Here is a 25,025-nt window from a genome sequence, read left to right as displayed (position 1 = left end):
TGTAGGAAGTACACAAATTTGGGTTGTGTTTAATAAAATAAAAAACAAAACAAAGAGATAAGGTATGTCCTTGATTGGTTAAACTGGATTAACAAAATCCATTCAGTCAAATTTGTATGGAGTTACTCATTCCCCTCTTTATTTACAATGTCAACAGGGAGCTGTAGATACCCCCCTTGAGTCACCTGACTGCAGGGTCAACAGCTGTATAAAGGGCATTATGAATGCTATCTCTTGCAGTCTTGCTCTAACATGGCTAAAGCAGTGATTTTTGTGCTTACATCTCTGTTCACCTTCTGTACTTCTGCTCCAGTGGTAAGTTAAATCACTCAGTGGTGTAGAATAGACCAATACCTTTGGATGTTAATCTATTTATATTGAGGTGTGAAATTAAAAGTTTGAATAACAAGTGAAGTAACTAGTTCAATGCTAAGTGAAATTTTAATTCTCTGCTTGCCTTCTCTCGTTGTATGTTGTTTACCAAACCTTACAAAGAGTTCTAATTAGATAGATTTTGTATGTTTAAAGTAAAAATAAATATACACTGTGCATATTTTTTCAGGACAACATTTTCATGATTAGAGTGATTAATTAAAAAAAAGACGTCTAAAAGATAAACTTTCTACCCTCTGTAGTGGTTTACAATTAAGGGTTATAAACCTCCTAGAATGAAGAACTTTGAAAATTTTAACCAATTACATGTACTATAACTGACTTTAATCTGACAGGTCTATCTATCTATATCTATATATTTATACTATCATATATACATATATATATATATATATATATATATATATATATATATATATATATATGAAATAGTTGTCCTAAAAAATCACATCTGTCAAAATAGAATAAGGGCTGGCCCACGCTTTTTTGTTTTGTTTTTTTAGCTGATGAGAAAACGAACCAATCAGAAATGCGTCATTTGTCATTTTGCACGTTTGGGATTGCTGACAAAAGGGCAGTGTTTAGGATAGAGGGTGTGTGGTTGAAGTCAGCAAAATGGCTGCATTCGCTTACAGCACCTTTAAGTAATATTTAACTTGGCAGAGACACAAAATCTATGAAATGTATATGATAGATAGATAAACTATCCACTTAGCTGGCACTTTCTGGGTGAAACAAGGTACTTTCAGTTGTTGGACAGGCTAACATATAGGTCACAAGGTTATGTACCCTCTGCCATACTACAAAGTGCTGCAGTAAACTCTATCTGTACCTGGAAAAAAACACTTATACACACTGTATGTCCAAGCGGTCACTTACCCCACAAACTGTCAGAGCTGATATACAGCTACTGCAATCCATTAAAAAGAAAAGTAATTTGACTTTACAGACCTAAACAAGCAAGACTCATCTGCCAAATGACACGATTGTGCTTAATCAACTGCATACTACAGCTGACAATTCACCACAGTGCTTAGAATGATCAAAGAACACTTAAAGGGGTAGTTTACACAAAAATCTCATCATTTACTCACCCTCATGCCATTTCTTCTGCTGAACACAAAGATTTTTAGAAGAATATCTTAGCTCTGTAGTGCCATACAAACAGGGTCCAAAACTTTGAAGCTCATATAAGCACAAAAAAGCAGCATAAAAGTAATCTTTATGACTTCAGTGGTTAAATCCATGTCTTCAGAAGTGATATGATAGGTGTGGGTGAGAAACATATCAATATTTAAGTCCTTTTTTACTATAAATAGAAATAGAAATAATTTTTACTATAAATTCTACTCTCTGCCTAGGTGGTGATATGCACAAAGAATGTGAATAGCCAAAAACAAAAGAAGAACTCTTAGGAGGGCTGTTTGAAAGTGGAGATTTAAAGTGGATTTAAAGACTTAAAAATGTGTCTGTTTCTCACCCACATCTATCATATCGCGTCTGAAGATATACAGTAGATTTAACCTGGAGTCGTATGGATTACCTTTATGCTGCCTTTATTTGCTTTTCGAGCTTCAACGTTTTATATCCTGTTGACTTGCATTGTTTGGACCAACAGAGCTGAGATATTCTTCTTAAAATCCTTGTTTGTGTTGAGCAGAAGAAAGAAAGTCATACACATCTGGGAGTAAATGATGAGAGAAGTTTCATTTTTGGGCTAACTACAACTCAAGCTGGGGGGAGCCCATCCAACTCCGACAGACACATAAATGCTCATTAAAGGGATAATGAACATTTATGTGCCTGCCGGTGTTGGATGGGCTCCCCCCAGCTTGAGTTTTGTTCCAACATTTTTGTAGGGAATTTTTACTTTCCACAGTCGCCTTTGGCGGATATTTGTTAGGCACTATTTTCAGTGATGCTGCTCTAAAAAAAATATGTATTCTGAAAAGCACTATACAAATAAGACTGACATTTGTATGCACACTGATTCCGAATGGCTTTGACTTGTGTCCCAGGGCTTTCATGGCGGTTCAGATGCTCACTGTCCTCTGACCGTAAAGATTCTGGATGCTGTGAAAGGCATTCCAGCTGGAAATGTGGCTCTTGATGTTTACCGCCAGGGTCAGGGTGAAACATGGGAAAAGATTGCCAGTGGGTAGGATCACATTAACCCACATGCTCTGACTAACATTTTCTTTGAGGTCACAGAGACCTTGTATTAGTAAACATAATTTTGAATTGTAACTTTCCTCTGACCTAAAGAAGGAAAGAAAATGCTTTGGGTTTATAGATGTTTATATTTTTATGGAGGATATTTATTAAGTTATCATGTTGAAATTGTGTTAATAAAAAAAACAACAATTGTCATTATTAACTTGATACTGTTTTTATGACCTATTAAAAAGGCGTATGGTTTCCTTGCAAAGAAATGATTTTAAACTTCAAAATATGACACAGGAATGATTTACTTAATAATGATAACTTGGTAAACTGTAAATAAAGAAATTTAAAGGAATTGTGCAATTGTCAGACATTCTGCATGTTTTCATTCCCTCACATATCAATCTTCCTTGTGGTTTCTTTTCCCTGTCCCTGTTATTATTATCTTATTACAATCAAGTATCTTTCTTGCTCTCACACAGGAAAGTAGATATGGCTGGTGAGGTGCACAACTTGATCACCGAGCAGGAATTCACTCCTGGTGTGTATCGGGTGGAGTTTGACACTAAAACCTACTGGAAGGCTGAGGGTCGTACTCCTTTCCACCAGATGGCTGATGTAAGTAGCACTGTGACAGCACTCTTATATTCATGAGCAATTGTTGGTTGCTAAGTGATGGATTATTCTTGTAATGAAACACCTGAAGAATTAATATTTAAGATAACTGATCTCTTGTGATCCTTTAGGTATAAATGCATAAAATACAAATGTTACTAAAAAATAATAATAATAATATCAAAAGAATCTGTTTGTTTAACTTATATAGCTCACAGAAACAGTCAGATTTTCTAATTATTATTATTTAAATGGACCTCACCTTTAAAGTGTTAGTTCACCCAAAACTTAAAATTATGTCATTTAAAGGGACAGTTCACCCAAAAATTAAAATTCTCTCATTATTACTCACCCTCATGCCACCCCATGTGTATGACTTTCTTCTCAACACAAAGATTTTTAGAAAAATATTTCAGCTCTGTAGGTCCTTCCAATGCAAGTGAATGGTGGCCAGAACTTTGAAGCTCCAAAAAGCATATAAAGGCAGCATAAAAGTAATCCATGAAGTGGTTTAATGTTTTCTGAAGTGATATAAGTGGTGGTGGGAAGCAGTTCAATCTCTTCTCAGTTCAAAGTCTTTTTTAAACAGTTTGAAGTAACATGAGGTTGAGTAAATGACTTTTTTTATGGGTTAACCATCACTTGTTATATAGATTAATACCCCATATTTGAAAGATCTTCCCGAATTTGCAGTGCTGTGTAAACTTGACTCCAGATACTTATTGAGGAACAACATCGGTAGATTAATAATACCCTGAATGATTGTCTTGGATGAGAACCAAGAGCTATATTAACTGTGGGGAGGTAAATATTTAAGAACCTACATCTTGTTTTCTATAGACACACAGTACATTTTAGATAAGAGAATGGCAGATCAATCAAGGACAACCCATACGTACAGACATGCATAGTACATAGGCTTTGTTCATGTAACGAGGTACTGACATCTACTATAAAAGGGAGTATTTTCACTTGGTCAATTCATACGTTTTACTGGTCGGATCCGCAATCCGTTCGAGGTGGTTAATGCCACATATTCTTACCAAGCAGGACCATGTCAGCATATATAAGTTTGGGAGCCTCACAATCAACATGCGAGGAAACAATCATGGAGACATACACTACCGGTCAAAAGTTTTGAAACACTTGACCGAAATGTTTCTCGTGATCTTAAAAATCTTTTGATCTGAAGGCGTATGCTTAAATGTTTGAAATTAGTTTTGTAGACAAAAATATAATTGTGCCACCATATTAATTTATTTCATTACAAAAATGAAATGTAATAAAAAAAAAATGTTTTTGAAATTGATTATTTGGACCAAATAATAAAGAAAAGCAGCCAATAAGTGCCCAACATAGATGGGAACTCCTTCAATACTGTTTAAAAAGCATCCCAGGGTGATACCTCAAGAAGTTGGTTGAGATAATGTCAAGAGTACATATCTGCAAATTCTAGGCAAAGGTTTGAAGATGCTAAAATATAACACAGTTTTGATTTATTTTGGATTTTGTTTAGTCACAACATAATTCCCATAGTTCCAATTATGTTATTCCATAGTTTTGATGACTTTACTATTATTCTAAAATGTGAAGAAAAAAAAAATTAACAAAGAATGAGTAAGTGTTTCAAAACTTTTGACTGGTAGTGTGTGTAAAAAAATTGCCACAGGAACTCTCTTAAACTTAGATACAAAACGATCTATGAAATCATAGCATAATTTTGCTGCCCAGCGTTAGCAGAATTGTCATCATGGAAGTGCACTCTTGTAATATTTGCATACAACTCTGGAATGGTAGACTGGATTTATATCTATTTATGTGGCCGTGAGTAAATGGAATGTGCGTACCCAATCAGATCCGATCAATTAAAACACATGAAAAGATCAAGATTAAATAGGCCCAAAGAGCCTGTGAGGTGACAAATGTACACATATATATGAAGACACCAATGTTTACCAGATGTGTTTGTGTTGAGATGGTTGGCAGGTGTTTTCAGTGTTTATTGTGTTTGCAGGTGGTGTTTGAGGCTCATGCCGAGGGCCATCGCCATTACACTCTGGCACTTCTACTGAGCCCCTTCTCATACACTACAACAGCTGTGGTCATCAAAGCACATGAGTGACAACACACATCCAACAGAACCACTGTAAGAGGGTCCATATCAACACCCCGTACATACAGAAATTACATGACACCCAACGACCCCACTCTCTCCAGCCACACCAATTAAAGAGATTAGACTCAGTGTAAGTTTTCAACTATAAAGTCTTTTAATGATCATTACAGAGCGTAACGTAGTGAACAGACCAGTCCAACAAAAGAAAAGTGAATCTGGAACCAGGATTGTACATATCAAAGCAGACATCATCAAGAGATTCTGCTTCTCACACTGGTTACAGTTAAAGTGGACCCTCAACAACAGAGAAACGCAAACACAGGGAAGGTCTTCATGTTTTTCAGTTCCGAATCAATGACAAGCAAACATTTCAGGTTTATCGACATAGCTCCAGATTCAAATAAAAACTCTGAATAAAATGTAAAAGAAAATGTAAATGCGCACCCAATTCTATTTTGAAACATCATCCACACGCACCCCACTGCACATCTCAACAAACAATGCGAAAATGAAAATGTAATTAAAAATAAATAAATAAAAAAAGACAATTCAAGGCACAAATATGAATACTGCAAAAATGTAACACTCTACATTACAGATTTGTAATGATGAATAATAAATCCTCTTTTAAAATTCTCTATTGTTTCTGGATATTTTCAAAAGACAGCTGGACAGGATGGGGCAGATATGAGAGGGAAGTTTGGGGTGGGAACTGAAATGAGATGAATCTAAACCAGACCAGAATTGAACAAATATTTTTCAAAAGCTACAACTAACCACCAGATCAAAACATAAACAATCACTCCAGAGCAGTCTCACTGATGCATTTAAACAGGAAACACGACTGGCATCAGCCAATTCTTCAAATCAGGGAAATATGGGCATGACACCACCAGAAGAATTAATGTGACATTCAATATTCATATATTGCAACTCACCTCAGTTTAAGAACAATTTGTGCAACTATCAGTCCCATTCTGTGTAACCCAAATAAAAGCGCAAAAATGTGCGCAAAAAGCTAATGATTAAAGTGACGGTTCACCCAAAAATTGCTCACTCATATGTCATTCAAAACCCCCTATGACTTTCTTCCATGGAATGCAAGAGAAAAAATTATGAAAAATGTTGATATAGCTCTTTTTTTCCATTCAATGAAAGTAAACGGGGACTGACTGTCTCAATCTTCTGCCTAATTTCTCCTTTTGTGTTCCACAGAGGAAAGTTCTGGTTTGGAACAACATGAGGGTTAGTAAATGACATAATTTTCATTTTTGTGTGAACTACCCCTTTAAAACAAGTCGCTAAAGGTCAATTAGTTCATTGGGGCGTAAGAAAAACTATTTTGTTACTATGTAAGTGCACAGTGCAATAATACTCGTTTACTTGAGCATACTGGAAACTAATGAGCTTAGATCAGATTGTGTAAAGTAAAAAACTAAATTTCCCCCCTTTGAAAGTCTGTATTGTTCCAAGACGCCTCTATTTCTACATTAAACAGTAAGTATAAGTGGTTATAAATGGATCTCACCCATTGCGTAATTCAATAGCTCACTGTGTCAACATCCCATCTTCGGCACCAAACTAGAAGCTATAAGATCTTGCACCTATATAATTTGCTTATGTAAATTTGTGGGCCATGTGCAGGGGAAAAGCGAGGGTTTCTCCTGCTGTGTTCCTGCAATCCTTTCACATAAGACTGCATACGAATGTGACCAATTTACTTTCAACATAAATGTAAACTCATATTAAACAGAAGCTAGACTGGACAGAACATTTAAGATTCCAGCTGATGTCCTAAAGAGCTAAGTTTCACCCTACAAAGCTTATGAAGAATGGTCAAAGCTTTTATGCAGAACGAGAGGAAAATCAGACTTTGGCAACAGTAACCTCAGTCTAAGTCCATTATATTTTGTTTCCACTCAGACAGGATTTTTCCATTCCATGTCACGGTTGGTCAAGTGGATTTCTGTAACCCGTAAACACAGTAACCGGGCCCAATTAGGCCCAGCCTTTAGGTCTGCCGGTTTAAGAAGTGACGTAAACAACAGACTGGGCACTGGAGGAAACGATCACATAAGGAAAAGTACATAAGGGACTGGAGTACAAAAGTTCTCAGAGTGTGCACTAGGGCCTAAGAGAGCATCCACACACAGAAAAAGACAAAGCAGATGTCCTCAGAGAAGCCATGGCTCAACTATGCCTCAAGGACATGCAGAGAGAAAGATTATACCCTATAACAGCTTTTGAAGCAGGTGAAATAAAGCGCTTTTCACAGATCTTGCTAGCTAGGATCTGAAGCTGTGAGTGTGTCTCAACTTCAAGTGTCAAGAGTTCAGTTAGTGTCACAAACCATGCTGCTGACATAATCTCGCTCATGGGGAACTGGTGTGTTATTCTCCGAGTAGACTGAAACAAACGCACACATTCACATACACTCTATATGAAAAAGGCTATGAAACAGCAGTTTTTAGGACATATATATAACTTAACAGACAAAATTAAAGCAACATATGGTACATCAACAACTCCAAAACAATAAAATGATAAACAAAGGCAAACATGTACCAACAAAAAGACTAGTCTAGGTGTCGTTTTCCTATGCTCAGTGATGCTCAAAACTTTAACAGAATAAAGTCATCATGGCCCAAGTGTACTTCAAATGCCATTCAAGAGCAACGCAGACGTCACTCTCTCATCTTGGCTCAACTCGCGGTCAGATCAGAGCACAATACCGCCCAGTACTTCACACTGAGAGCTACACACACAGACAGACAAAAAACACACAGGTTGAGAAGCACGCCAAACCCTGCAGAGGGCGTTTTGGCTTTAGCAGCTGTAAACCTGACCAGTCATCAGATCAGGACTTACTGCGAACGACCTGAGAGATGAACTCTCTCTCGTAAACAGCTTGTTATCGTTTCAGTCGAATCTTTACTTCATCTACTACATTGGAGTGCACTCCAAAACAGAGACAGGAGAATGACTGCTATTAAAAAAATAGTTCACCCTAAAAAATGAAAAAGAAAAAAAAAAATGGTCATAATTTACTCACTTCCATGTTGTTCCAAAAACCGTGCAACTTTCTTCTGAGGAACACAAAAGGAGATATTTTAAAGATGTTCCATTTGCTGAATTCAATGTAGTCACAGTTGATAGTGACTCAATTTAAAGCATACAAAAGTACCCAAAACTGTCATAAAAGTAGTCCATGTGACTCGTGCATCATAATCCAAGTCTACTGAAGGCATACACTTACTTTGTATAATGAACAGACTTGCTAATCAATATCAAATCACTGTAAACTGAGCTAAAATCCAATATAGCGACACGTCAATAGCATCAAATCTTTTTAGGTCTTGCTCTTCTAGTGACCAACATCATAATGTCATCATACAAGAACCAATGAGGTCTGATGTTATTAAAGTGTCGCTATATGTGATTTACACAGTTTATCAATGTCAAAACAAATGTGGTCTATTCATTGTACAAAGTGATCATATGTATTCAGAAGGCTTGAAATATGATACAGGCCACATCAACTACACTTTTAGGTGCTTTAAGTTTTAAAGTGAGTCACTTTCAACTGCTATTGTACTGAAATCAGCAAATGAAATCAGCAAATTGGAAATCTTTCAATATATATCATTTGTGTTCCACATAAGAAAGTCATATGAGTTTTGGAACTATATTAGAGTGAGTAAATAATGACTACATTTTCTTTTTTGGGTTGAACTATTCCTGTATCAAAAGCAAAGACAAAAATAAACATTCAATATCACAAAAAAAATAAAAATAAAAAATAATAATAAAAAAAAGTTATTTTTAAAGACAAAATAATCATGTAACAAAAAATAAAGGCATGCAGCTGGTACTGATATATGTTCTATGTTTTTGATTCATTTTCCTGCATTCTAATGGTCATCACTGATATTTTTTTGAGTCTATCAGTCAAAATAAATCCCACACCCATAAACATAAACAAAAAAAATAAAATAATAAAATAAAATTCATTATTAAATTAACAGAGGTCAAAACAACATTAGCTGCCAAAAGGAAGAGTGCTTCCAATGGAATTGCATGTGTTTTTAGGGGACAAAGCTAAAGCATTGTTTAAAAAGCCAGTTATTTACAGGGGAGTCTGGGTCATGCATGCACGTGTCACAGCTTTCTGTATAGCCATGGGATTGAAATAAAAAACCCTATAACACACCACTGGAGTGAAATGTATCTCTCAATAAAAGAAAATGTGTAACTAAAGCTGAATTTAAGATTTAAAATACATCCATTTAAACTGCATTGACTTCTAAACAAATTTTGTCTTTAAAAAAAGATATGTATAAAAAATTATACTAACAGAACAAGAAAAAATGTCTATTGGCATCAAGAGTGCTGTTGTAATGTAAAACAAAGCTTTCGACAATGTAAGCACAGATGACTGGATTTACAGAGTCTGATAGCCTATAAAATTCAATTAAGGCTTTGCAGTAAACATCTGATTTGTTGACGCTGGCACTCCCCACCTTTTTTTGAATGTGTTGTGATCTGATTCACTTAAGCCTGCATGGACACAGGAACGTGCAATTAAACGTACGCAGTCACGCTACACACCTTCACAGATATGATCCAGTGATCTAACATATACACACACACATAAACACATCACGCAATTAACTGTGCATTAGACCGGCCATTGCCCTCCTCACTCCTGTTTTTAAGGACATTTGGCATCGATACATCACGCTTTCCTCCACCCTGACCCCAGTGTCACAGTGTTAGTACTCTGTTATGGGGGCGAGCTCAGGACTCAGATTCACTGTGATGTTTTTATACAAGCTGCTCAGAGAGATTTCTGGAGAGTATTGAAGATTTTTCAAGCCGTCCAGATGCTGCCTCTCTTTTGAGTACCTTAGCAACTTGTACCTGAGAGAGAGAGAGAGAGAGAGAGAGATTGAACTCAGGCTATCATGTTTCCAGCATGTCATTGGGATAATCTACAATATGCAAAGATCGATAAAGTTATTACTGTAAATATGCTTTTGTCAAGCGTAGGTCAATCCACTCTGGGTTACATACCAACAGGCACATATGCATACAACCTTGGTTTGAGGTCAGGCCAAGTGTAAATAGGTCAGCGGTAAAGATCGAACAATGCAGTGGAAAGAAAACAAAATGTCACCCTCCAAATCTTAAAGGAATAATTCACCCAAAAATTGTAATTCTGTAATTATTTACTTTCTCTTCACTCTCAAGATTTTTAAATTCTTGCAATATTCAAATTTCTGAACAACATACTTTACCACAATAATAAAAAAATAAATAATAAAAATATTCCAAATGACTTCTAAAAGCATAAGATAACTTTTTTGTGAGGTACAGACCGAAATTTAAGTCGGTAATCTTCAACTCTGCAGAAGCCTGCATCCAGATTCCAAAACAGTGCGTCACTGACACCAAAACAGCATTGGTTGTCACTTGTGTAATAACCGAACTGGAGTCCATTTTTGAATTCTGGACATAAACGTGGCCTAGACGCGAGCTTTGGTGAAGGGGGAAGATTATCAGTGAATAACGATTTAAATTTTTATTTTCTTAAATTTTGTTGCTCACACAAACCTATTGTTTTGTTACTGAAGACTTGGATTACAGTGCTTGTATGTGTCAAATGGACTACTTTTAAAGACACTTTTACGATGCCCCCCCCCCCCCGCCATCATCAGACTGAATGGTTCAGAGTGCGGTGAGGAACGCTTCCAGTAGCATTTCTACTTTAGCACAGTTCAACACGGCACGATTACAAACCGTTCTCGGCCTGGATTTCTTGGGTGGAACGGGCTTTAGTATGTGCCGATTCATGATTGTCAATTTGCCAACACCAAGGTAACTCATTTGTTTTTAGGTAGCTGGCAAAATTCGCTATGGTGAGGTTAATAACATTTTATAAAAAAAAAAGTGTATGTTTGGTGCATCTTCATGATGGTTTAACTAGTATAGTACATTATTTTTGTACAAGGCTTTTTCGTCAGTGAGGTAGATTTCACTAACTCATTAAAAGTCATATAGTATATCATTATATCACTCGTATAATATTTAGTAAATACATTTCTTTTTTAGGAAGTCTAGGAACTGTGTGTGTTCCTGTCCAGTGGCATGTACAATCGCTCAGCAAATGATGGTAAAACTCTTGCCATTTTACGACATATGACATTTCTTTCCTGTGCTTTAAGCCAAAAGTATACTTCGCTCAGACGCCAAGCATCCATGTACAGTGCGCGAGCACTGAATGCGCGCAACCCGAATTTTCTATCCGTGCGTCTTTGAACATGCAGAATGCACATGGAGTTATTTGCACTAATTATTGGGTCCACAAGGTGGCAACACTTACATTTTGAGCCGTTGCTATCACAAAGAAGCGCTTGAAGATGTAATCGCTGCTAAACATCAGGAGATGAAGGTAAAGACAACAACAGTGGATGTGCAAGTCAAGAGAGCGTGTGTGAGGAGGTCAGGAGATACCTGCATTTGTATAACTCTAGTCTGAAGGAATATACTGTAGACATCTTTATGTGTCTAAACTCCTGAGGAGAAAGTCCTCTGTGTATGCGTGCGCAGTTATATTGAGTATACTTTGACAGGTTTGCATTTGACTGTACACAGACGCTGAGCGTTCACATCAAATTGGAAGTATACCCAGGGCTTAAGCAGAGTCAAAACCAGGGGAAAAAGCAGTCCAAAAAACTGGAATATGTGATCCTTCTTTATAATTCACTAAGTGTAAAAAGCAACAAAAAGCATCTTCTTTGCACTAAGTGCAAATAGCATTATATGCTATTTGCTCTCTAGTGCAAATAGTGGCAGATACTCTTACACCCGTTTAAATACTAGCATACAGTATAGTGGCATCACTGCAGCATTTTTATTGTGTTTCTTTGGAGTCCCACTGACACTCTACACCAACCCCTAAACCTAACCCCAACCTTCCCTTACAAAAATTAACCATGGTTTTACTACAGTAACCATACTATCACCATGTATTTTTCTAGTAAAATCATAGTAACCACAAAACTAAACATGGTTACTATTAACAACATGTACATCAGAACTATATACAGTTTAAGTCAGAAGTTTAGATGCACCTTAGCCAATTACATTTAAACTCAGTTTTTCACAATTCCTGACATTTAATCGTAGAAAACATTCCCTGTCTTAGGTCAGTTAGGATCACTTTTTTAAGAATGTGAAATGTAGAGAGAGAATGATTTATTTCAGCTGTTATTTCTTCCATCACATTCCAAGTGGGTCAGAATTTACATACTTTGTTAGCATTTGGTAGCATTGCCTTTAAACTGTTTAACTTGGGTAAAACGTTTTGGGTAGCCTTCCACAAGCTTCTCACAATAAGTTGCTGGAATTTTGGCCATTGCTCCAGACAGAACTGGTGTAACTGAGTAAGGTTTGTAGGCCTCCTTGCTGGTACACGCTTTTTCAGTTCTGCCCACAAATTGGACTGAGGTCAGGGCTTTGTGATGGCCACTCCAATACCTTGACTTTGTTGTCCTTAAGCCATTTTGCCACAACTCTGGGGGTATGCTTGGGGTCATTTTCCATTTGGAAGACCCATTTGCGACGAGCTTTAACTTTCTGGCTGATGATTGAGATGATGCTTCAATATATCCACATAATTTTCCTTCCTCATGATGCCATCTGTTTTGTAAAGATCACCAGTTCCTGCTGCAACAAAGCACCCCCACAACTTGATGCTGCCACCCCCATGCTTCACAGTTGGGATGGTGTTCTTTGGCTTGCAAGCCTCACCCTTTTTTCTCCAAACATAACATGTTTCATCAGACCAGAGGACATTTCTCCAAAAAGTACGATCTTTGTCCCCATGTGCACTTGCAAATTGTAGTGGCTTTATTATGGTGGTTTTGGAGCAGTGGCTTCTTCCTTGCTGAGCAGCCTTTCAGGTTATGTCGATACAGGAATCATTTTTACTGTGGATATAGATACTTGTCTACCCGTTTCCTCCAGCATCTTCACAAGGTCCTTTGCTGTTGTTCTGGGATTGATTTGCACTTTTCGCACCAAACTACGTTCATCTCTAGGAGACAGAATGCGTCTCCTTCCTGAGCGGTATGATGGCTGCATGGTCCCATGGTGTTTATACTTACATACTATTGTTTGTACAGATGAACGTTGTACCTTCAGGCGTTTGGAAATTGCCCCCAAGGATGAACCAGACTTGTGGAGGTCCACACATTTTTTTTTGCTTTTTTTTTTTTAGGTCTTGGCTGATTTCTTTTGATTTTCCCATGATGTCAAGCAAAGAGGCACTGAGTTTGAAGGTAGGCCTTAAAATACATCCACAGGTACACCTCCAATTGACTCAAATGAGCCAATTAACCTATCAGAAGCTAATTGGCTAATAACCTAAAGGCTTGACATGATTTTCTGGAATTTTCCAAGCTGCTTAAAGGCACAGTTAGCTTAGTGTATGTAAACTTCTGACCCACTGGAATTGTGATATAGTCAATTAAATGTGAAAATCTGTCTGTAAACAATTGTTGGAAATATTACTCGTGTCATGCACAAAGTAGATGTTCTAAACAACTTGCCAAAATTATAGTGTGCTAATATGAAATCTGAGGAGTGATTAAAAAATTAGGTTTAAATGACTAACCTAAGTGTATGTAAAATTATGACTTCAACTGTAGTTTCCACAAAAAGACATGGTTACTACAATATTAATACAGTAAAATCATGGTTAATTTTATCCGGATCAAATCCTTCTTTCAACTCCCCGACCTTCACAGTGACCAAATCACTGTGAGAAATCTCTTTTATTTATTACTATACTATAAGTAGTATTATAGGAAATATTAGGAGTAGAGACATGGGAAAAAGTATGTAAAGGGCTGGAATTCGAACCCGGATCTCCAGCGTGACAACACATACTGTCGTTACACCCAGAGCTACTACAGCTGCACATGGGGGCGCAGTTTGTCGTAAAATCCTGTGTTTCCTCCAGACAACTGGAGCGCAAACAGTCACTTAGTTATCCAGTCTCTTAATCCACTAAATGTCTAACCCGTTAACCAGTTTGATGTCTCTGCCCCATCGTGAAAAATTCAAATATTCCCGCCTTCATTTGATCAGCAGTTGACCCCAAATAAATCTGTCGTGGGTGTCTTGAGTTTGGTCTGAGCTGCTGATAATATTTATTATGAAAAAATAAAGTTATTAATTTGTTTTATTGCTATCTGAAAAATGTTTAATTGCTTAATGACTGTTTAAAATATTTTCAAATGTGCAATAGGTCTAACTTTACTTTTGGTTTTTAATCACTTTTCTATAAAAAGCATATTTAATGTGTAAAAAGTCTATCTAATTTAAATACATATTTTTATAAATACATAAATATTTCGATAGATTAAAAAGGCTAGTTGTAAACAGCAGAGTCTAGGTCAAGCCTGCACTTGTCAGTCTTCAGTATATATTAAAAAAAAAAACACACACACTGGAGTGAAAAGTAAATCCCAATAAAATAATTTGGAAGGACATTTAAATTTTTTTTTAAGTATGTGTATGTGTGTTTATGTACTAACCTCCCCAGGAACTGGACCTCTCCTCTGTGGTGATGGGGGATAGATTTGTATTTGCCAATATCTCCCTCTGGCCTGGTCACATTGAAACCTGCGTAATGAACCCTGAGAACAAGAAACACAAACACACAACATACGTTTCTGTGACATGTAAATCTAATTGTTTATGGTAACATGATACATACATCAGTTACAAACAGCATTATGATGCAATAACTGTTTGCTGGATATACTGGGCTGTTTATACACACTGGCCGTTACAACTAAACAGTGTGATATAAAACTAACTATACAGTTATAAAATCGCTTGTTATGCTGCTCTTATGATTATGCACATGCAACTGATTAAACAAAACTGACCTGTTCCAGAGGTCATCGTCCTCTCCACCCCAGCCCCAGAACGCATTGGGAAAGCCATTGATCTTACGGAATTGTTCGACAGTAAGTCCACTTACTCCACCGAAGAACTCATTGTAGGGAAGTCTGAAATAAATACATTTACACTTGGTAAACTAAAATACCTCTACTCCACCATCACTTGTAAAACATAAAAACAAGATGAGAAGGGAAAAATAAAAAAGAATGAAACAGAAACCTTACCATCAGGAATCACTTGAAAGCAATAGGTAACAAAGAACAAGCCTGTTTAAGAGTATAGATTGTGATGCCACTTCACAAGGAGATACAGTACACATTTACTTCTTTGCACCCCTTTGGTTTTACCCAGAATATGTCCAGAGGACAAAAAATAGCCTCATGCAGACAAATCTTCAACACAAGGTCTAAAAATCAGTCCATGGTGATGCTCAAAATACAGGTAAATTATTTAACTACACTAATCCAAACACTTCTGAGAGACAACTAGGGCTGCAATTACACCACAATGCACAAATTATACAATATGCATTACACAAATTACCCTAAAATCACCATGTCCCAGAAGCATTTTAGTTGTAACTTGCTTACAAACTAGGGATGTGCATGGTAACCGTTTGCAACGCTCTGTTACCCGCGAGGGTTCATGAATGGTTATTCGCCAGGAGTCGTGAATAAAGAACATTCCACCATGTGCCTGTGTGTCAAACATTATTTAAAATATCAGGGAATAAAGTGCACAGGATGCTATAAGCTTAAATAGCCAAATACATAGACGTTGCCATGACGATGTAGTCAAAAAACCCTAAAATGACTGTTAAAATTATGATTTTAACAACTTTACAGATCAAATAATACATGAGTTTTAACAGCAGAATTAATATAAGTGCTTTTATAAAATTAAAAGCTTCACATTTCTGCCTTTAACCCTCCAAAAATGGACCCCATTCACTTCCATTGTAAGTGCCTCACTGTAACTTAAATTATTTACTTTTTTATTTATTTATTTTTTTAAGGAAATAATTATTTGTGGTAATCAACATTATGCCACAAATGCTGTCAACTGAGCTTAACAAGTATTGAACCCAGAATTGTCCTTTAACTAATGGAAAATTAATAATTTAATTGCCAAAACTGATATGTGCACAGCCTGCTCAAGTTCACATTTCCATGAGGTAGCAAATTCTATTATTGTTATGTGCATGGAGTTGCATTGCTGAGGTTTAGTAGCCTCTTGATTTTTGCTTGCTTTGATTTTTAAATGGTTAAGCATTGAACTTGTCAAGTTATTGTAAGTACTGTAAGTATGCAAACCAGAGCAAAAGTTTAAAAACATTGGCTTACTGTTTATCATGTGCTGAAACATTGCTGGGTAAAAATCAATCTGAAATCATGTGTAACAATGTAACAGTCACATGAAATCCTCTCTGCAACCTGAACTATTCAGAACGTAGAATCTTTGCGACATCTGCGCAAAAAAGCTAGATGCAGCGCAACAAATGAAACAAAACACAGGTGTCTAGAGATGCGTTTATAAATATTAAAGTTCTTTTTAACTTGACACTGTGCCTAAAAATGCATGCGCTAGATGCTGAAAAAAAAAAAAAAAAAAAAAACATCAGCGAGATCCATGGCAATGGTCCTTCCAGTGAGTTTTCCCATAGAAAAACAATTGAAAACAGTGCAGACGCATGCAAAAACACGTGTGGACAGCCCCTAACTCGCCCAATATATAAAGAAACTGACCGGAATCTGCCCTGAAAACCCGGCGGTTTGTCTGTTCACATCGGGCATCGGGTTGCAGACCTCTACTGCATGTGTAGAATAACCGAACAGTGATTATGGTATTCGAATAGAGGTGCATCATCGAACAGTTAACCGTATGTCAACTATCTGTGCACTTCCCAACTACAAATCATTGTGAAAATGCTGAAAATTTAAGAAAAACCCTAAAGAAGAAGAATTAACTTTAGCCGTGCAAAAGGACCTTATCTCAACCATGGAATAGGTGCATGGAGGTGGCAGTGTCATCATTTGGGCAAATTCTGAGTTTGTGGTTATTAAGGGCACAAAAACTCCTAGACTGCAGGGTGTTCACCCGTGACCACAAGGGTCCTGACTCCTGGAGAATGCCAAGCTGCCAACAAAATTAAATGGCAGTACATTTAGGACAACTGCAACTTTAGGGCTGTGTTGTGGAAGGCCAATTGAAATTCTTTAGCATAATCCCTAACCCAACTGAAATCAAACTATTCCAGTAACTGAAGCAAAACAGCCCATAAATGACTTTACAAAAAGAAGCAGTCCCAAGATTATCAAATTAAAGTTGGACTACAGTTTATTAGAAACAAGTTAAACTTTCTCTCCACCTAGTCTCCCCCACAAGCTCGTCTTTTGAAGATGGAAGCGACAGCAACGTCTAAACACACACAAAAAGAAGCAGCTGTGGTTCAAAATGCTACACTATTGTTTTAGCACAACATTAGGTGGTATGCGGTTAAAAATATTTTGAAACTTGCCAGACTGGCTCTTCGACAATTTTGATTGTGAAGCAGTTTTTCCACATTTTATGAAGTTTTTGGTGAAGTGAATTTCAAAACTGTAGATTTTTCATTTCTGGTTCAGTGAAAAGAGCCCTGCAATCACCATTTCATCCTCAACTGGACAAAATCTCAAACACTAACAAACACTCCAACCAACTAACTAAACACTCACAAACACGCTGGGTATATCCCTTAAGATCTGCAAGGTTCTACAGGCGGTGGATGACAACACAACAGCCTGTACACTCACACACCCTTAAAGGGATAGTTCACCTAAAAATGAAAATTCTCTCATTTTCTCACCCTCATGCCATCCCAGATGTGTATGACTTTCTTTCTTCTGCTGAACGCAAACAAAGATTTTTTTGAACAATATTTCAGCTCTGTAGGTGCTATTAACGCAAGTGAATGGTGACCAGAACTTTGAAGGTCCAAAAAGCACATAAAGGCATCGTAAAAGTAATCCATATGACTCCAGTGGTTAAATCCATATCTTCAGAAGTGATATGATTCATGCATATTGCCACCTACTGGGCATGGTGGAGAATTTATAGTAAAAAAGGACTTAAATATTGTTCTGTTTCTCACTCACACCTATAATATAACTTCTGAAGATATGAATTTAACCACCGGAGTAGTGTTGATTACTTTTATTCTGGCTTTATGTGCTTTTTGATAATTCACAGCTCATTGTGGCCAATACCAATACCTATATTTAAAAAAAAAAAAAAATTTACATTTTTAATCCTTTAACCTGGAACTGCTAGCTAATTCAAAAGCTTCTCATTTGAAAAATATGTGTCATTTCAAAGTTTGTAAATTGGACTTGCTGCTATTTAAGGTTTGGCAGATGTAACATGAACCAGAAAATGACAATACACTTGCATAAATTGTAGGGTGACCATTTATATGAGTGTTTGCGGTAAACAAACAGCTGTGATAATGCATTAAACCAAAATGAGGCGATAAACAGCATGTGACGAACATTAAACAACAAAACACACAATGCAAACCCTAATCTCTGCATACATGATGTAATATTTACGATAGTAGCCAGACTGCGTGTGCAGTGGTTGTGTGTGTGATTGTTATGCATGTGTGCTTATGCGAGTCTCATTCGCAGATGCTTGTTTCAGCACTAACCTGTAACAGTTCCACTGCATAACTTATGAAATATGAACAACAATCATAATGGGAATAGGTAACATCATACAGATCGAATGGTCATGAGTAGACTTGCCACGATATCATAATTTTCACACAGGTGCAGTGTTCACGTTCAAACCAACTAACACCGTATTACCACTGGTTGGATGCTAAGTGGTACTATGGGGTAATTTTCGTTAAGCAATAGCCAACACAATAACGCAAGGCAGCTTGATTTCAAACTTTGAACTTCATTTTTTTATTTATTTTAACTAAAAATTCAAATGAAACTGAAAAAATTAAGTGCAATTAAAATGTGTGTTGTTCAATTTTTTGAAAGATGGCTTTTTAACATTTGTGAAGGGCAACATCTCTTTGGCAACTAAACTACTTCATCTGTGCATTCTCTCCATCATGGGCTACCGGTTGGGTATTTCATTGTACAGGCAAATCCATCACTTATTGTGGGTTGCTGCAGGTTTAATGTTGGTGTTTTATTACCTTTCAACCCAGGTCCCAGATTAGCTGCTTCAGAAGTGTAATGACTTTGAGCCTGTGTGAATAAATTTGTTTTGTTCCCTCCTAGGGCTGGGCGATATGCAAGAAATATGTTCATGATATTTTTATTATATACTATACTCTCATGCAAAAAAATTTCAGAAGGCTGAAACAAAACAAAAAAAAGAACCATTTACACACGACTGACACAGTGCGTCAGACATGCACATAGACGGCTTTTCTGTCATCTGTTCTTAAAAAAAATATTAATAAAGTGTGTTTCTTCAAGCACGTGTCTGTGTGTCTAACAGCATTTCTTGTGTCATTCCGAATCCGAGACGTCTGACAGTTACTCACCATGCACATTATATTCGCTACCTGCAGTTAAACATCGTCTGTCAATGCGCATACTTTGCTGCCTGTGTAATTTGATACGTTGGTAAAGAACATCTGGCTTTCAATGCATTATTTAGGTTCATTTGTCATGGGTCGCAAACTCTTCATTAGGCAACTATTCTTTATTTAAGGCTATTGTATTGATATTGGAATTTCCATTCATAATGTTTCCTCATTTTACCCGGTATAACATTTCACACCGGTGTTGTCCCTTGTGCCGAGTAAAACCGGTAACACCGTGGCAACCCTAGTCATGAGTCATAATGTTAGAAACTTCTCAACTCTTAAAATGCAACAAGCACATCTTTTCACTTGCAAACTAATGTTTTTAGCCATCTCAAGTCACTATGTAAAAATTTTGTCAAGATCTATGAACCGTATTAGGTTGTTTTGGGGCTTGTTTTAAAATCGCAGTACTGTGCTGCAAGTACCGATGTGCAATGTCCCACATTCTGTTTATGTTTCATTAAGTAATACGCGAAAATGTTCGCTCCCAAGTAACATAACATACATGTTTTTGTCACGTTTTCATTCATTGCCTAATGAAACAAACACAATATGGGAAATGGCATGTCGTTACTTACAGCAGATGATCCCGAATTAAAACCGCACCCAACACAACGTAACAAGGTGCAGAGATGTTGATATAATCCACACAGAGCAAGTTCTCATCTGCTCTCACTCACACAGACACGCTGTGCACACGTGCACTGTCGTTTGCAGCTGCCCGAGTCCCTGCCAGAAGGAAAGACGCCGCAGGCAGTCAGAGATTCTCAGCCTCATGCAAATAAACATACAAATTATCACCGAAAATATCGCAGTTAATTCCATTATCGGAGCAATAATAATATTTAGATTTTCCCAGTTATCGGCCAATAATATATCGGCCGCCAATATATTGTGCATCCCTAATCTAGAGCCAGGCTATAAAAAAAAAAAGGTTAAACAATAAGAAAAATATGATTATGCCATATATATAAAAGGAGAGAGGGGGGAACACAAAAGGAAGTAGTGAAAAAAATGAATAACTTTGGAAATCTAAATCAGTGCTTGCGGATGGCTCACTTACATGTACATGTACTTGTCGAGCTTCGCGGCAAAGTGTCGAGGCATCTGACCACAGCCGTAGTAATTACGGTCATTTTCCGGGATGTGATCGACATCATGAAACACCACACAGTCCCAGTCCAGGTCTTTCATTGCCTCTTTAAAGCCCACGTTAAACAGCATGGCACGGTTGAACGGCTGAGTACCCATCTAAAAGCATAATCACTAATTATTTAAAATGCATAGGAAATACAATCCTAAAGACAACATGCAATCACTATTCCTCACAATAACTTTAATAAATGTCACTGGTCTTGATTGATCGGTGCTTGTTATTAATAATCATGTTTTAACAATCCACCAAAATCCAAATTTCTCTGCTATACAAAACTAGGAACTGACACAAATAGAAGTATGGAAATTATGTAGTTAGCTGTGACAAAAAAAAAAAAAATCTTGACACGCTCTGCATTTTCTCAACCAATTAAACAAGGTGCCAACTTGGATGGTTTTTAAAACAGTATTAAGAGTTCCAATGTATGCTAACCACTGGTGGGCTGTTTTACCTTCACTATCCATTCCAATATCTGGTTTCAACCATTTCATTTGTTATAACATTTTTAGTTTTGAAAAGAAATTTCCACATATATAATATAAATATGTATACAAATTTAATTCCAATTTCTTGAAAAAAATCAGTAAAGTGTGTGCAATGTTTTGACTGGTAGTGTCATCACATGCTTTTCAAGTTGTCTTTAAACTATTAAAATACAGAGTCATTCAAAATGTATCATTTCATTATGAAAAAGAAACACAACATAAAAGAAATGCAAATACTACATTCAGGTTTTAAGCTGTGAGGGAGACACCTCTAATGTATACACCAGTGGATGGCAGTACAACGTTACAGTACAGAACTGCATATGCGCACCTGTTCAATGACATAGAAGGCGAACTGCAAGCGTTGGCGTTGAAGCATAGAAGCGAGGTGCTGAAAGAGAATGGGAAGATGCTCATGGCGATTCCTAAAAGGGATTAATATGGCCACCTGAGAAAGACACAAAACCAGTTATTATGATGGCCTGAATGAACATACAAATTATATAAATTGACAAATCTCGTTTGAAAAACAGTTTAAAAAAAACAAAAAAAAAAACAGTCTGTACATGTGGGAATATATCTACTAGTGATGATTTAATGAGCGTCGCAAGGCATGATCTTTATTGCACCAACTGTAATTCATTACTATCCATTGTTACTGAGTATTTGCACTTTTAAACGTGCACTCAGTAAAGACTCCTAAAGACATGGATTATAATTTTGCAATATATGTAGGAAATCATGACCACTCACATTAAAATGAAGACTCCAGTCATATCAGTAACCTTATAAAAGCTGATTTATTCTACATGGAGAGGGTCCACACATGGGGGCTGCCATGTTAAAATCAAACGACCAGCTGAATACTACTTGCTTAATCTCAGTAACCATCCTGTGATTTGACACTTTCACTCATGGATTAAAGTAATCATAGCTGACCGTGAATACTAAATTTCTACTAACTGAAAACTATTGATTTTAAATGATGCTGCATCCAAGCCGCTAGGTGTCAGTGTAAGTCCAGGATGAAACGATGAAAAAAAGTTACAGAGTGTACCTTTAAACATATCATTTTAAAATTGCATGTTCAATTTTGTATGTTCATTATCTTCATATCTTCGCTTCATTTTCTCAACTGCACGTGCTAAATTTCATTTACAGGCGGGTGAGAAAATAAAGTGACTAAGAGAGGAGATGGCCTTAACACTTTCTGGTGATGGCAACTGGTTGATTATAACCAGGGATCGAATTTTATTTTCAATTACGATTTCGGCTTCCAACGATAATGAAAACAAGATAATCGAGATAAAACGATTACTGTGCCGCATTTCGTTTCGCAATGAAACACTCCGGCGTTATATCTTTAAAGCATCATTTATTAAAGTTCAAATAATAAGGAATGCACACCATGGCGCAGGGACATTCGTCACTCGCGCGCATTTGCTACAGCTAGATTATAACGAGAAGGCTCGCGACGTAGTGAATCATGTGTGTCACGTTCATTGTGTGTATCTTATCATGAAGAAAATCTGCGACATTTTCATATTTGAGTACTACTCACGAACAACATCTCAGATGTAGATGCTAAATAGTTCGTTTCACTTCTCATATGCAGTTAGAACGGCACCGGAGGAGCATTTTACCAGAATTTGAATAAGAAGCAAATTAAACTACTGTGAATTAGCCTACATACAGACACTTACAGGACTTCCTGGAGTGTCCCGACTGTCAAAATAAAAGCCAGAGGGTATTAAAGTTAAAGGTGCACAACTGAAATATATTAATGTTGTATTTTAAAATTCTAAAAGTCAATAATATTAATAATAATTATTATTATTAAACTTTATTATTATTATCATTATTATTTGTTTACAAATAACAACATTTATGTTGAATGGGTTCCAAAAAATAACTGTGCGAATGAAAAGTGGACTGATATCCTATAACTAAATTGAAGAAAAAAATAAAAGAAATAAAAGAAACGAAAAAGTCCAGATACAAGTTGAAAAAATTGAAAACTGGCTTTTCTACTGAAGACTTAGGCTGGAATTACTGTTAATTTTGCTGCTACATTATCCAGTAGACTAGTTAACAATTCAGCTTTTCTTCATAGGCTATACGTTTATATTGAAATAATGTGTAGTTAGAGGTTTGTGTTTCTTTACATATTAAAGAGTACCATTAGTTCCACATAATGAGGTATTGATATTCTAAACTGAATAGGAAAAAACAACAACACTGGTATCGGATCGGAATTGGTATTGGCCGATACTGAGATTTCAGATATCGGATCCGAAGTGAGCTTGCTCGCTACATTTGCTGTGAGGACAGTGACCCCTCAGTGTGAGAGACAACGTTGATTCTGAAAACCAGACTAGGTGTGCACAGTAGAGATGAGACTTGATGATGGCAATGGTAAAGTTGTGCTGAAATTATGTGTAAAAGATGCAGAGCAATGTGTCATTTCTCAAAGTATCTCCATAAAGAAAAACATCTCTTGAAAAAAATGACAGCACCCAGGGTAAGACACAACATCTAAAATATTTAACTGCCACAGTGACGCACCTTCCAGCGTGGTTTGCAATCTTTGGGCTTCCAGTGGCCTCCGAATTGAACGCCCAGATGTTTAAGCCTTAGTTCAATCTCCTCCATAGGTACCTCAGTCATGTTAACTTCCATCTGACCCTCTGCAAAGGAAACACAGCAGCATTTCTCAACCAACCAGCTAAGCAAAGAAAAAACCCAATCTTATCTGCAATGCATCTAAAGTGCCCACATTTTTTGAGCATAAAACAGATCTGTTCCACATAACCACATTGAGAGGCAGCAAGAATTCTAAGCAAATTTGCATGAGAAATGTGTGATAGGTGTCCTGAGTGAGAGACGGAGTATGCGAAAATTGGACGTTGCGAAGAAGTTTTGAATCTTCAGCTAAGTCACTAGATCAAGGAGCTCTCTGGCTCTGTTTTAAACCCCTTCCTATTAAGGCAGTATTTTAAGGCATCATAGGCGCTCCAAACACTAAACGCTGTTCCAAAAGTTAGGAAGCATAATTATGCTGCCTTCCAAGAGAACAATCTTCTGCCTAAATTCTAGGGCAGCATTGCATGTATCCTTTGTGGAGAAGGCAATGCCATAATTCACTGCGACAAACTCAGTGTGGGAAAAAAAATCCATCTAAGATGATGGATAAAGCGAGAGAAATGTCAATTATAAATATAATTAATTTAATTATTACAAGTAAATATTCAATTAAAAATGCATTATTTTACCCAATATTTATGCAATATGTATTTTTATGCTTCAAATGCCACATCCACGCTAATAGGTTTACATTTGAAAATGCATCGATTTTGCTACATTTTCGTATCATTCACACTGGAACGGCATCTTCCTCTGCCAAAAAAAAAAAATGCTCTTCATTACCACATAGTTTGGAAAACGATGACGTTTGGAAACGAGTTTTAAAACGAAAACATATTAGTGTGGTTGTGGCATTAGAGTATTATATTGTTAGCTTATCAACATGCTAAC

The 25,025-nt window shown here is 36.7% G+C and overlaps 2 protein-coding genes across 2 annotated transcripts in view; one reads left to right on the top strand and one right to left on the bottom strand.

Annotated features, from left to right (window-relative positions):
* Window positions 1–209: 209 nt before the first annotated feature.
* Window positions 210–5,923, top strand: LOC127410418 (transthyretin-like). Its single transcript, XM_051645676.1, has 4 exons — window positions 210–315; window positions 2,412–2,551; window positions 3,039–3,174; window positions 5,186–5,923. Exons 1-4 carry the CDS (start codon window positions 253–255, stop codon window positions 5,291–5,293), a joined length of 447 nt encoding a protein of 148 aa, XP_051501636.1. The 5' UTR covers window positions 210–252; the 3' UTR covers window positions 5,294–5,923.
* Window positions 5,419–25,025, bottom strand: part of LOC127410394 (beta-1,4-galactosyltransferase 6-like) — a 35,647-nt gene continuing 16,040 nt past the window's right edge. Inside the window, exons 4-9 of the mRNA XM_051645639.1 lie at window positions 24,057–24,178; window positions 21,823–21,939; window positions 20,914–21,101; window positions 15,247–15,369; window positions 14,890–14,991; window positions 5,419–10,207 (exon numbers count right to left, since the gene is read on the bottom strand). Of these exons, the coding sequence (XP_051501599.1) occupies window positions 10,060–10,207; window positions 14,890–14,991; window positions 15,247–15,369; window positions 20,914–21,101; window positions 21,823–21,939; window positions 24,057–24,178 (800 nt within the window). The 3' untranslated portion in view covers window positions 5,419–10,059. The remainder of the gene's footprint in view (window positions 10,208–14,889; window positions 14,992–15,246; window positions 15,370–20,913; window positions 21,102–21,822; window positions 21,940–24,056; window positions 24,179–25,025) is intronic.

The sequence above is a fragment of the Myxocyprinus asiaticus genome, chromosome 19 (genome assembly GCF_019703515.2).
Source record: "Myxocyprinus asiaticus isolate MX2 ecotype Aquarium Trade chromosome 19, UBuf_Myxa_2, whole genome shotgun sequence".
Taxonomy (NCBI): domain Eukaryota; kingdom Metazoa; phylum Chordata; class Actinopteri; order Cypriniformes; family Catostomidae; genus Myxocyprinus; species Myxocyprinus asiaticus.
This window is presented reverse-complemented; position numbering and strand designations above follow the sequence as displayed.

Excerpts from the sequence above, each read along its gene's own strand:
- LOC127410418 (XM_051645676.1), top strand. The coding sequence starts at position 253 with ATGGCTAAAGCAGTGATTTTTGTGCTTACATCTCTGTTCACCTTCTGT. Across the intron at positions 316-2,411 it reads TCTGTACTTCTGCTCCAGTG|GGCTTTCATGGCGGTTCAGA; the intron begins GTAAGTTAAATC and ends CTTGTGTCCCAG. Across the intron at positions 3,175-5,185 it reads CTTTCCACCAGATGGCTGAT|GTGGTGTTTGAGGCTCATGC; the intron begins GTAAGTAGCACT and ends TTGTGTTTGCAG.